This window comes from Dendronephthya gigantea, unplaced genomic scaffold (genome assembly GCF_004324835.1).
Source record: "Dendronephthya gigantea isolate DGI-Jeju-01 unplaced genomic scaffold, DenGig_1.0 000144F, whole genome shotgun sequence".
In the NCBI taxonomy this organism is placed as follows: Eukaryota; Metazoa; Cnidaria; class Anthozoa; order Malacalcyonacea; family Nephtheidae; genus Dendronephthya; species Dendronephthya gigantea.
Genome location: NW_021163154.1, coordinates 60,963 through 74,426, shown reverse-complemented (window position 1 = coordinate 74,426; position 13,464 = coordinate 60,963). Strand labels below are relative to the sequence as shown.

General features: G+C 37.5%; 1 protein-coding gene across 1 annotated transcript; it reads right to left on the bottom strand.

The window, feature by feature from the left end:
• Positions 1-2,929: 2,929 nt before the first annotated feature.
• Positions 2,930-8,043, bottom strand: LOC114536742 (putative phytanoyl-CoA dioxygenase). Its single transcript, XM_028558090.1, has 3 exons — positions 7,642-8,043; positions 5,206-5,680; positions 2,930-4,046 (listed from the first exon to the last, which is right to left on the bottom strand). Exons 1-3 carry the CDS (start codon positions 7,803-7,805, stop codon positions 3,504-3,506), a joined length of 1,182 nt encoding a protein of 393 aa, XP_028413891.1. The 5' UTR covers positions 7,806-8,043; the 3' UTR covers positions 2,930-3,503.
• Positions 8,044-13,464: the final 5,421 nt, after the last annotated feature.

Sequence of the window (13,464 nt, the reverse complement as noted above, 5' to 3'; positions counted from 1 at the left end):
TTATTAACGTATTCAGGGCCCTAACCAATTAAACTAGTGTGCGATTTGATCTTATATCTGGACAGTCAACCCAAAGAAGAAGTAATTAGAATTTGTTTATTTGTTAATTTTAAATAGTCAATAAAAAAGGTGTCGTCTGTAATTTGTAATCTAACTTTAACTTTTGGTATATTTTTATGTGCGATGTGAGTTTGGGAGAGGATGATTTAACCAGAGGGGTTAATTACATGCATTTATTTTTTAACTGTGTAAATGAAGCAGCCTGATTAGCTGAGAAGATGCAAAATTCCGACCTGCTGTGAAACGCATCCGGCCTATTGTGAAATGCATCCGGCCCGTTGTGGAAAATGTAAACAAAACGACAAAACCAAAACAACGTATACCGTTAAAATGTCTGAAAACCTTCCTGGAAAAGGCTAAAAAACATACCCGAAAAACGTCTTAGTTTGGATTTTTTACGCCTTTTTTCGCCTGTCAATGCGTTGTTTTTTTATCGCTTTGCCGTGAATTAGTTGGACCGCCAACAAATAACACTGAACATTTGAACGACTATTTTGCTAATAACGGCCCGACCCTTGCTGCTGAATGTGAATGTTCATCGCGATACTGAAGAACTCCACCGCAATTCAAATGAAGCAAATTCACAATTTCATTTCCACATAATCACTGAGTTCAACATTCTGAAAAACCTAGAAAATTTAAAACATCCCAGGCAACCCGGGTTGACGGGATCCCTGCATGAATATTGAAATTAACTAGCAATATTATTTCCCCATACCTGACTTACATCTTTATTCTTTCAATTTTTTCTGGTATATTTGTTGACGATTAGAAAAATAGCTAGGGTAACAGCTATATATAAATCATAAGATAGAACGAAATGTGAGAACTACCGCCGAATACCTATTCTTCTCGAAATAAGTAAACTATTTGAGAAAGAAGAATTTGGTCAATCTTATCAATACCTGATAGATCAGTCTTTGCTCTCACTTTTTCAATGTTGATTCCGACCCAAACATTCGACATTGTCCTTATTAATACAAATGAGTGATAAGTGGATTGAAAATATTGACAGCGGAGAAATAACCGGATTAATTTCAGTTGATAATAAGAAAGCCTTTGACTCTATTGATTATAAAATCTTACTAAAAAGTTGCACGAGCAATTTGGCGTTCAAAATTTGGAGCTGCAGTGGTTCCAATCTTACTTGGCTAAACGCAGTCAAGTCTGCGTGGTTGATGGCTATACATCTTCAGTCAAAGAAATTATATGCGGAGTCCCACAGGGATCTATTTTGGGACCCCTCATGTTCTTATTATAGAAATGATTTGCCAGAACTCCTGGCATGTATGCCGATGATACGCAAATATATACGTCTTCTCCAAGTTTCTCTGAACTAATAACAAAACTTACTGATCAGGATCTTGAGAATACAGTCAAATAGCTCCCCAAACAAATTACAGGTTCATACAAAAGACAAAAGCAATGTTTATAGGATCTTTTTATAATTTGAAACACAAAGTTGGGAATGATCAAGTAATGATTAATGATAAACTTGTTACTCGCTACTCCTCTTTTCGTTGTTTGGGAGTAGAACTAGACGGAAAGATGAGCTGGAATGAGTATATAGATGCAACATTTAGAAAACTTGCCTCCGGCATTGGAATTATTAATAGAATAAAACAATTTGTACCGTACGAAACTTTACAAAATTTGTATAATTCTCTCGTGCTCCCATATTTTGATTATTGCTCTCCTTTATGGGATAATTGTGGAAGCTTACTCATTGAAAAATTGCAAAAACTACAAAACAGGGCGGCAAGAATTATGACAAGGGCCAACTACGATGTTAGATGAACAGATTTGCTCCATACTATGTCGTGGAAGAATCTGAATGATACTCACATAAAAAGAACAGGACGCCTGTCCTGCGTGCCGCGCACGTGCCAGTCTTCAATATATAGCTTCTGAACATAAACAATACACACGTAAAAACGCACAAGTTGTAACAAATCTGCAAACGAGTTGCTGCAAGTCTGCAAACAAGTTGTCAACAAGTTGTGTTCGCGCTTATTGCTACAATTTGTTGTAACAAGTTTGGTACAAGCTGGTAACAACATGTAGCAAGTCCGTTGACTTTACAGGCTTGTTACAAGATTGTTCTGACAAGTCTAATACAGATTTGATATAACAATGTTGCTACAAACTTAGCAAGTCAAGATTGTAGCAATATTGTTGTATCATGTTTGTACCAGACCACAGACCAGACTTGTTTGAACAGGTTTCTAACAAGTCTTTTGATTCAACAAGTTTGTTACAACTTGTTAACAGGTCTTCCGATACTTGTCGACAGCTTGGGACAAGCAGTGCGAACACAACTTGTTGACAACTTGTTTGCAGACTTGTTACAAAATGTGATATTTTTACGCGTGTACTGTTCATACTCATTTAGATGCCTTACGGAACCTAAATGTTGTTTGATCGCGACATTCAGAAGCACATCGTACTTTAAAAAGTATAGAAGTTCAATTGTTTAAATGTAAATAAACCGCATGATACACTCGCTATGTCTTACACTTTGGAACTCGTGCTTATATTAAATCTTCAATCCTGTGCATATTAACTGCGACTTAATTGTCAACGTGCCTGTAAACGACCACATTTTGGTAAACGGCGAAATAGCAGCGATATTATTAAAATAGGACGAGAATCTCTATGTATTAAATATATTAATTCTTACTCCAATTAAATCTAAACCTAATCAAACAGCTTCAAAAGAACGGTTTATTTTTCCTACAATGTTCTTGAGGTCTTGGGTAGTACTTCGAAGGGGAAATAGGGTATAGTTTTTTGAGGTCTAGAATTTCCGTGAAAGCCATACATATACATACATACATACGTTCGTACATACTTTAGTACCATATATATATAAATTTACTTTCGTTTACGATATAATATATTGTTATTGATTGTAGTTTACGATTTTACAATAAAAACCTTACTAACACTAATGTCTTCGTGCGTAAAAAGCCCCCATGTTCTCGTGCATAAACCCAGCAGCTAGCTTCGGTGCGTGTAATTAGGTGTAGGCTAACACTGGAACGTTTCACGATAAATACAGGCAAGTTGTTTTTCAACTTTTTCAATTTCTTTTTCAGCCTTTCATGATGAGTCAATATTTTCACTCGCGAAGCCCGAACGTCAAAATCTGCCTCTATTGGGGTCAAGTGAATCCCCTACGGTCGAATTCTCACAATTGAAAATCAGGCGAAAAATTTCGTTCGATCGAATAATTAGCCTAATGGAAAACTACAATTAGTCTATTCCAGGAGTCTAGTGTTTATTAATATATGGGTCTTACCACGAGTCATGATCTATTAGTTATCTCAGTTTCAAAAAGAGCAACCCCCCCTTTTGTGAATTCATTTCTACAGCACTGGAAAAATATTTCAGTTTTGGCAACTCAAACGTTGCTAATCGTACATAATATTGAAGATACGATTTCAAAGCGCTGGTCGGTCATGCGGCTTAAATCCACTTTCAGATTCGACCCCATCTTTTAAAACAAGTTTATTACCCCTATAATCCTTGAGACCAACTAATTTTTCTCCAACATCGCCCAGATCAAATTTCGGTAACATTGGAAAATCAGGATCATCAGGAAACAAGCCAAGGTGATGTGGCCAATGCGTTGTCATTTGCTGATTTCTGAACGCTTTAACTCGAGCCTGCAGAGTATTCTGGTCAGACCAAGCACGTGGTGTCATACAAATATACAATGTATACCGCCATCTTGGGTTCTGGCGGGGAACGTTGGCAGGAACATTGCAATGAAGTAGTCTGCTATCAAATACAACGAAGCTGCCTTTTGGTGCGGGGATTCGAGTCGGAACTAAACCTTTGTTGTGTTCCACCCATTCTAGGTCGTCCTTCGATATAATATTAAAATCCATTTCAGAATTGTATTCATTGTTACGCTGGAACAGTTCTTGATGTAAACTGTGGCTTCCTGGATAACAAGCAAATCCAGCGTCTTGAGTGGAAGCCTACAGAATTATGGACAAAGAAACGTTTAAGTAATTAAGTTTGTAAGTACACCACGTAAGTATATATTACTGCAAATTAAAGCTTTCGGTCCGTTAACCCGAGCCTTCATCTGTGCAATTACCATTCACACGTCACTTAAATATCACGTTAGTCGTGATTTGTTAGCTCGCGCCATTAATTACTTACTTACTTATCGATTGTCACTATGTAAACGTACAAGAATATTATTAAAGAAACGTTTATGCACAGATTAAAAAGACGTAATGGAGCGATGCTGTTGGCTCCTCGACTAACACAAATAATACTCTGACCATACTTAACGGAGATTAGTCAAAAAATCATGACAATTTCAAAGTAAAAAGACAAATTCCGAAAAGACAAAACATCTCGAGAGTCAATAATTATATGATTCAAACAAGGCAATTTCAATTTTATTCCAAATTCATGATCTCCAGAGAGAATAAAAAAAGGAGTATCACTACCTCAAAATCGCAGTACCTCAAAATAATTCGCGTCGAGTGTATTCCAAAGCGAGTTTATGAACAGCTCGTAACAAAGAAAACCGTCTGGAATTTTACTAATCTCCGCCATGACTGTAGATTACTAGCGAACACACTGCCACTTTTGGGCTCATGCAACGTTAACGTTTCCAGCGGGGTCTGGGGCTTAGCTTGTATTTAAATGGTAGCAATATGGTTATTATATATGTTTTAATATTGATATAGTTCTCATAATTTACTCGCTCCAGTTGAACTCATTAAGCTTTGAGACATTTAAATCGCCATTAAAATCACTTAGCCTTATAGGAAAGCAAACTTATCGTCTATTTTGACTGTAGAGTACCAGCAATTACAGTGCAACTCTTGACACTCTTGGGTTTCATGCAACGTTTATACATTCCAATGGGGTTTGGGGCTTAGCTCGTAATTAAATGGTGGCAATATGGTAATTATATCTCATGATTCTCATGATTCACTAACTCCTATACAGCATATAGGCTTTAATCACTTAGGAAAGCAAACTACAAATATTTTCAAGTGAGTTGAATGAGAGCAATTTTCATATGAGTTGAATGAGAGCAATGAGTTGAGCCTGATCATTTTTACGACAGACTATGGTTAAGAAAATATCAGCAGCATGCTAAGGGTTTTTACGCACCTCTTCCAAGTTAAGAACACCTTGAACGCAATGAAAGCCTTTCTTCTTCGGACTTTGATCAGTGTGGAACCAGCTTTGTGTGTACTCTAAATCTTCAACCATCTCAGCCGGTCGCAAGATGCACATTGCGTCAAAACTAGTCAACAGTTCTCCTGTTCCCCAGATCTCCTTGAATACCCCGATCACATTTGGGTTTGTCCGGGCCTTCCATATGAACGGCGCATGTCCGATACGATATCTTTGAATGATACCGTTGAAATTACTTGGCCACCGCTCATTTGTCCACGTTTTTGGGTCTCCGCGGTTGATACCAGTTCCCAGCTTGAAAAGCCACTCCCAGGCTTGCTCAATGATGTGATCACATTCCTGAGAGGAAAGAACATTTGGTACAACAGCGTAACCATGGGTATTAAGTTGATGAATCCAAGATGGGGAATTTGCCGTGACGTTCAATTCATTTCTCGGTTTCGTTTTCCTATGAACAAAAAAGTTTTTATTGGTCGATATGTGCAGGGCCGAAACATGAACGATAAATGGGCGGTGTTTATCCATGTATTCAGTCCTTCCCGACGGATTTCTTTCGTAGGTGCAATCGCTTACAAAAGAAACCCGTCGCCTCCTCCCAATTATCGTTATAGTTTAGGTCCCATCGATTTGGTCTCCGAAAACTTGCTAAAAAATTTTTCTTCCCTTTGTCAACAAACGTATGATTATGTGATTATGAAACGTATGACTGAAATTCCATCACCGTAACAAACTCAAAACGCCATATTACTGATAATAGGGTTAAGCCAAAAACCGGCAATAACTAACGTAAATTGTTAAATTCATTAAACATTATTTTAGAAACAGCTTATACTCTAATATATTCGACCTGATTGATCAGCTTGGTGGGGTGAGAACATCACTAATCATATAGTTCATAAATCAATTTTATTATTCTAATATTCAATGAAAAAAAAATTGGAATTGGCACGCTTCGCTGTACGTCAATCAGTTGCATTGATAACGCATGGCAGCCAATGTTTTAAATTCCGTATACATATTATTAAATTCAAACGAATGGAATATACATGTATTTTACTGGAATTTATTCCTTATGGGGGTCATATTCATGAATTTGTTTATACCCGATATGTCTCAGCGGTTGACAAAAGAAATCCATCGGGGAGAACTGAGTTTGAAAAACGCAACTCCAATTATTTTATCTTGTTACATTCACTATACAGGCGCCTTAGCTTAAAATTTATCAAACTGCCCTGTGAATATACCATCTTACAGCCAGTTAGTGAGAATGGTGCAAAATGGCTACATAAAACTAGGAATATATTGTAAGATAAAAGGAAACCTGAGGCTTTAAAGGAACGTATAACCGCTTATTTCTGTGATTTTTTTCTGTGATCGTGAAGTTATATTGTACTCCTCTTTCACTCAATCAAATTCTTGAGGTGTCAAAACGCACGTTCTGAGCTAATAATGGTCTGATTTCAACACAGGATACTTCTTCGGGGGCAACTCTGCATGTGTATGGAAGACCGTTTGTTTATAGGTCATCGTGGTCGGGCATGTTGCTGTGCATGAACGACGAAGCAGAGACGGGGAGAGCTAGATCTCACTTCCCGGCCCCCCATTTTTTTGTTGAACAAAGCAAAAAAGTATCTGATAAAGAGTGTGAATTTGACATCCAGTTCTAGTTCTGCCCCACCTGCTTTTCCAAAAAGCCCTTCGAAGCAAATGTGAATCTTTCTGATGAGAAAATAGCATGAATAATTCAACTGAACGAAAACCTGCATATATGTGCGGCGCTTTCCTTTCATTACTGTTATCTTGGAGTGTTTTAGGACATCTGCATTCAGATTTAATGTTATTTACATCTGATGAGCAGGAAAAACGCAGTCTCACGGCTATATTTTCAACGAAATTCAAAATACGACCGGTTTGAAAGTGCCCTAAGTGCTGTTGAATGTTCGCTTCACGGGCTCAGCCTCTGGGCTTTATTCAAGCTATATCTAGACCATGAAGGTCCTTATAATAAATCAGGTAGTGGGATACGAAGCTGAACACTTTCACCTCACCCCAATGGCCCAATCAACATCATGCGCACGTCCATGGCCCTATATATAATATAACCATGTAACGGTGGCAATGCGAATTTGCAATTATACCTTTAATAGCCACAGCATGCCAAGCACAAGGACCTACAGAGCAGCCCTGCAGTTGTATTTCCTAACGTTTTCTCCTGAGGATTTGATGAGAATTAATTCGATCAAACGAAGTTAGTCGAAGGAACTTAGCCTTAGCCTTAGGAGTTAGGTCGCAATGTGCAGAGCTGTTTTGCTGCATATCTGAAGCAGTCAATGAAACATTTCGACTATTCGATAAACATGAAATGCATAAGACAATGTTAACACGTAATAAGGTAGCAATAATATTTACCAAGACACGTCATTATTTCCCAGAGAATATTCGCCTCCAGATTTTACTTTGGCAGACGACGAGGTTGAGGCAGCTGTCCTTATCATCATAAAGGCTTTTACTCCTATAGTTGTGCCTCTGTCTCTGACGTTGCTAAACATTTTGTGAGCAAGAGTGGCCGCCATTTAGTTGTCAACTGCTAGATATCTTTGAGTCAAATGATAAGCAGTTTGAAATTGAATCGTTTTAAATAGCAAATCAAATGACAAATCGGATTTTACATAAATTACATCTTGTCACGTTTTGTTCGACTAAGTCATATGATGTGCACAGTGTAAGTAAAAATGTTATATTTATTCTTTTCACAATCCATTATAGTTGCTACAACAGTAAAACTTCTCTCAACTCGACTGTACAACATATATTTACACGTTTGTTTCTGTAAAGAGCATCAAATTTGCATATGACATTGCATAAGGGTCAGTGGAAACCCTGCTCTTGAACGTGTCAAATGCGTGCCCCGCACGTGCAACGTAAATGCCATTTGCATGATCAGAGATCAATTGCCTTGTAGAATATGCTTTAGTATTGGAAAATCCGGAGATTATTTTCACCGGTAATTTGGTGGTAAGCGTGTCTTATGCGTGCTCCGCATGTGCGATACGCGTGGGTATTGCGTGATCAGATTTTAGTTCGTTCGAATTTTCGGACTATTTCGTAATGTAAAAAATTAGGTAAATAATACTTACTGGTTTTCAACTCTATAGTGAAATGTCGTTTATGCATATAATTTATTTATAAACAGAATATAAATGAGTGTGATATATACTTGGTTTTGTAAAACTTCAGTATTACTCGCTTGTTTGAAGTAGTCATTGTCATCATTGGCTTCATTGCTGATTTGTGTGCAATGAATATGTTCTCTCTCACCGTCCGCTCATCGCGAAATTCTCGTTAGCCATTGTGACTTATGAAGTTTACGATTATTTGAAAATACTAATTATTTTGATAGATATTGTATATATTTATTCAGCTCTCTGACTTTTAAAATGTTCACTGCACATGCCTTTTATTAACTACGTAATTTGACCTGCTCCGATAGCACTGAATCAGGTATACCGTGTAAACGAGATCCCTGAAATTATATTGTATGTATACAATGTATTCAAAATATACATTCTTTTCCGATCAAACTGACAAAACTGAGCATCCAAACTAACTTGTTTACAAGAACACACAAGCAATATTAATCCAGTGTACGTGGAAGTATATTTCGCCAACATCGACGTTTTAAGTAATAGATTCAGCACAGCTTGCTAAAATTTGATTCTAGATCTCCCGATTAGTGGAACTAGGAGGGTGTGCAGGAGGATGCAACAACACAACGGCGTCAGCGAGACAGCAAGTCAGCATCTCTTATTCCCACTCGACAAAACATGGAACCAAAACAATCATTTCACTGATTTTGTTATGCCGATGAATGAAGTCTTATTAATGGGAGTGCCAATCATGTGATGTAAAATATCTGCATGTTGCTATGTATGGGCTATATTTCTTGAAATTCGCCCTTGCAAAAATAATTTGAATATCATTCGGTGTAAATTCCATATGCTAATCTATATTCATGCAAGCACTTTCGTCTGCAAATCTACTCCATTACTCCTTAAATTTACTTGCACCGACTGAAACAAAACAGAGGTTTGTAGTTTTTCACGATAACTACAGGCAAAAACACAACTTCCAGTCTTCTATAAGAGTGAGAAGACAGATTGCAAAAAACCTAAAGTATTTAGATTACACGATAAGTTGTATGCAATTATCATTCTGACGAATGCAAAAGAGGGCCTATATGCCGCAATCTTCATTCGTATTAAGTTCAGGGTGAAATTTAAGTCACGTTTGTACGTGTGTGCATAAGTTCACATACCCTAGGGTAAGAATTGTATACGGCAAATTGCATAGTGTAAATGTTCCTAAAGAAAAAGAGGATGAAAACCTGTAGTAGCTATAGGTTGCAACACACTGTAACCCCCCACACACACCTCTTTTGGTGTTAAGCGTCTATCTCCGTTACCGTTACTAAGAAGCTCTCGAGTTTACTTGCCGCTAGGAAAACTATCAAACTAGCACTTACTGTCGCTGGGTAACGCGGTTAGCAAATTACTGGTCTCAATATAAAATATAAACAAGAACAGTGCCAGTAAAAGACGTATACTTATGTCTGGGCATGAAGTGTTCGTACATAGATTTGCGCGTTGAATACGAACGCGAGCAATGGATATTCAGCAGAAATATTGGCTCATATTATAGCCATTATGTATCCCCACAACGAAGTAGATAAAAGTATTTCAACATATTGTAAACTTCTATTGCCATGTAGTTTTTCTCTGCGTAGGATCGGGAAGTTTCGAGCTGTTTGGATCTACGCAAACCTGCTTAACATCTAAAGGTATGCTTTAAACTTCCTAAAATGCGTTCATAAAACCGATTCACGTCGGCAGTGACGTGTGGCAATGTATCCGTGTAGCAATGGGAGGGATGGTACAGAGTTTTAAGCATTATTATTTCTTCATTTTACATCAGCAAATTAATTAGTGTCTTTTTCTGGTAAATCGATCGGCAAATAAGGCATGCATGTATAAGGGTGTTGGGAATGCATTCCTTTATAATTAATTCTGGAAAGATGCAGACATTAGCTGACACTAATTTTAAATGAAATCAGCTCAGTCAAAATTTCAAGGGTATATATCATATTATATTATATGCTTAATGCTTTTGCGGGAAGATCTTTGCGTCTCAATATTTAGTCATTTGCATCGAAAATGCAACATATTCGTGTAAGAGCAGTGCATGGTTTTAATGCAGTATAGTTCAAAAATAAATTAAAACAAACTTACACCTAAATTCACGTGCAGGCATTGCAAAACATAAATCAGTTGCGGATCCATGGTAAGGCTGAATAATTACTACAGCTCTAAATCACATTAGTTTATTTTTTTAAATCAAGCCTCCACCTTAAACATGATCAACCACTGACATCAATCAAAAACGTACGTCCGTTTTGATGGTTGTGTCGTGCGCATGCCTGCGTTTTCTGATTTGAATTTAATTTGCACTGAAATTGCGAACTGTCCAATGAACTGGTATGTGTTACAGAATGTGCAACCTATAGATATACTACAGGTTTTCATCCTCTTTTTCTTTAGGCACATTTATACTGTGCAATTCGCCGTATACAATTCTTACCCTAGGGTATGTGAACTTATGCACACACGTACAAACATGACTTAAATTTCACCCTGAACTTGATACGAATGAAGATTGCGGCATAGGCCATTTTTTGCATTCGTTGGAATGATAATTGCATACCTCTTAGCCGTGTGGATAACCATTTTGGTAAAAACTTGCTATGTCTTGCAATTACATGAATATTGTTGGCGTGCAATGCAGTTATAGTAGAAGTTGATTCAATATTAAAAAGGGTTTTTCAATGTATCATTCAGACAAATCAGTTCTAAAGCCCGCCGCACACGAGAGCTATCGACCTCGTTAGTCCCAGTTAGCTCGGCCCGAAAACTATCGGCACACGTGAGAAACTTGTCTCTCGAGGCGAATTCCTCACGAAAAACTATCCGCACTCGAGAGTATATAACTTGCTCAGCTAACAACCACGCGTGGTCTTTGTGCTCAGCTAATAGGACGATTTAGCATGAGGACGTGAACGTCAAAGACGACGTTGAAATGGCGAATAAATGGCGTGATGCGCCAAAATCATGGACATGCCACGCCATTTACTCGCCATTTTCACGTCGTCTTTGACGTTCACGTCTTCATGCTAAATCTCCCTAATAGCTCACATGTCCGGCGGGCTTAACAATGCAGGCAAATGCGTTTAGTCGATGATCGGAAAACGTTCAGAGGGTGATTATACTTATATTGCCTGTTTCAAACGCTATGCCTCTCATGTGCCGCGAACCGGTGCAATAACACATCATTAGTCATATTGTTATACCCTCACCTCATGCATAGTTGCACCCATACGCCGGCCAGATCTCCAAAACGGCACACTTGGAAGGGGATACAGTAAAAAATTTTGTTTCAAGATACTCATCCCTCTACACATATTTAAAATTACATCAGCTTCTGACTTTGGAGCAATTGTAAAATGTGTATTACGGACTCGTCAGTTTGTAGCTGCTGCATGCTGTTCTTGTATTGATTATAGCTATAAAAAAGACAATAAAGTAAAGTTAAGTAAAGCGCTTATTTATAATTAGTTAAAGTTGGTTGCGCTTTTTGTTTTGTTATATTTTCATGGAATTCGTGCAGACTGAAGGCTCCCACTTGGCTAAAGGCTCTCGCTTAAGGCTGTTTTCCACTCATCGCATAAACTAATTCGCAAATTCTCGGCCAGTAATTTCGTCCAATAACAATGACAGTGGACAGTTTATTTTAATTAGATGCAAACACTCGCAGCGAGCTTGCAAGTTGATTTTGCGATGAGTGAAAAAGACTTTAGGTGAGATTAGATGAGATTAATTAGAATAGTTCATAATCATCTTTCACCAATCCTGCAACTTTCCTCGTGATATTTCATTAAGGCTATGTCGTTTTCCAGCGTCGTTTTCCTCGTCCACACGAGCGTCGTTTTCCAGCGTCTTCAAAATCGTTTTTATCTGATTTATCGCTTTGACGCCTTGTCCACACGATCCCAGAAAAAATGCTCAATGAGTTGAATTAGCTTCAACTTCTGTAGTTTGAAATTCTCAAATAATGAATTGACACAAGACAAATCACCTTAGGGCCGGTTGTTATAAAAAGGGAGTTAACTTTTCACTATAGTTAGTGGCAGAATTGACCAATCAGAATAATGGATTTTATAGTTATAACTACGATTTAACTACTTAAAATGTAGTTAAAAGTTTTATAGCTACAACAGGCCCCTGTTTGTTAAAGAAGGCTTTATTATATTCGTGGCATCATAAAATTCTAGTTTCTGCAACATGCAATCTAATATGCAGTAATTGTAGTGCATTACTTATTCTAAGATATATTGTTCAAAAATAGTCATCTTGCATGAGTCTATAAATATTGAGTTGTATCATAACTTTGCTGTTGCTAAAATGTCTCCGAGAGTTAGGACTTCATTGTGAAATATTGAATCTTCCAGTAGGATGACCTTGTCGACCGCTTTGTACAACTAAATTTATAAGCCAGTATCTATACAAACATGAATCCTCATATAGTTACCATTGCATGTGGTTGCGCACAATACAACAACATGGCAACTATAGAGACAAGATCTTTCGCCGGTAGTGGGCGAATGCTGACTTCGGGGCATCCCCAATTTTTGATGGACTTATATTTAAAGGTTGACTCAGCAGTTCAACTGTAAGTGCTTAGGTGGTGAGGCAGCAGGCGAGTCGAGTATTTGGTCACATCTATAGCTTAATTTCATCGGAGATATCTCGTAGAACTTGTATTTCATTGTCAAGATGTGGTTTCCACAATGTTTACCGCAAAATACTGTTTCAATATTTACAATCAATATAGCCTAGTTTGGAATGAGTATATTATGAGAAAACGAATTTACTATTTTAGCTACGTTTGGAATTATATGACACTCAAGATTCGTTAAAATTAATATAGGACGTGATTGTAATTGTTAGCATGTTTCAAAATATTTACTTCAGTGTTTCAGATACATTTTTGAAATGCATATTCAATCAAAGACTACAATTTTTATTATTGCATGCAATAAGTAGGCTTCAATTTTTATTTCTGCAGATTCACTGTGTATGAGATCATTGAGATATATATAACTTTGATAATCCCTGCTTCGTA

Bases quoted from the DNA above. Each gene is read 5' to 3' on its own strand.
- LOC114536742 (XM_028558090.1), bottom strand. From the start codon at position 7,805: ATGGCGGCCACTCTTGCTCACAAAATGTTTAGCAACGTCAGAGACAGA. The intron at 5,681-7,641 runs GTAAATATTATT...TTTTGTTCATAG, and splicing joins GGAAATAATGACGTGTCTTG to GAAAACGAAACCGAGAAATG. The intron at 4,047-5,205 runs GTGCGTAAAAAC...ATAATTCTGTAG, and splicing joins GTGTTCTTAACTTGGAAGAG to GCTTCCACTCAAGACGCTGG.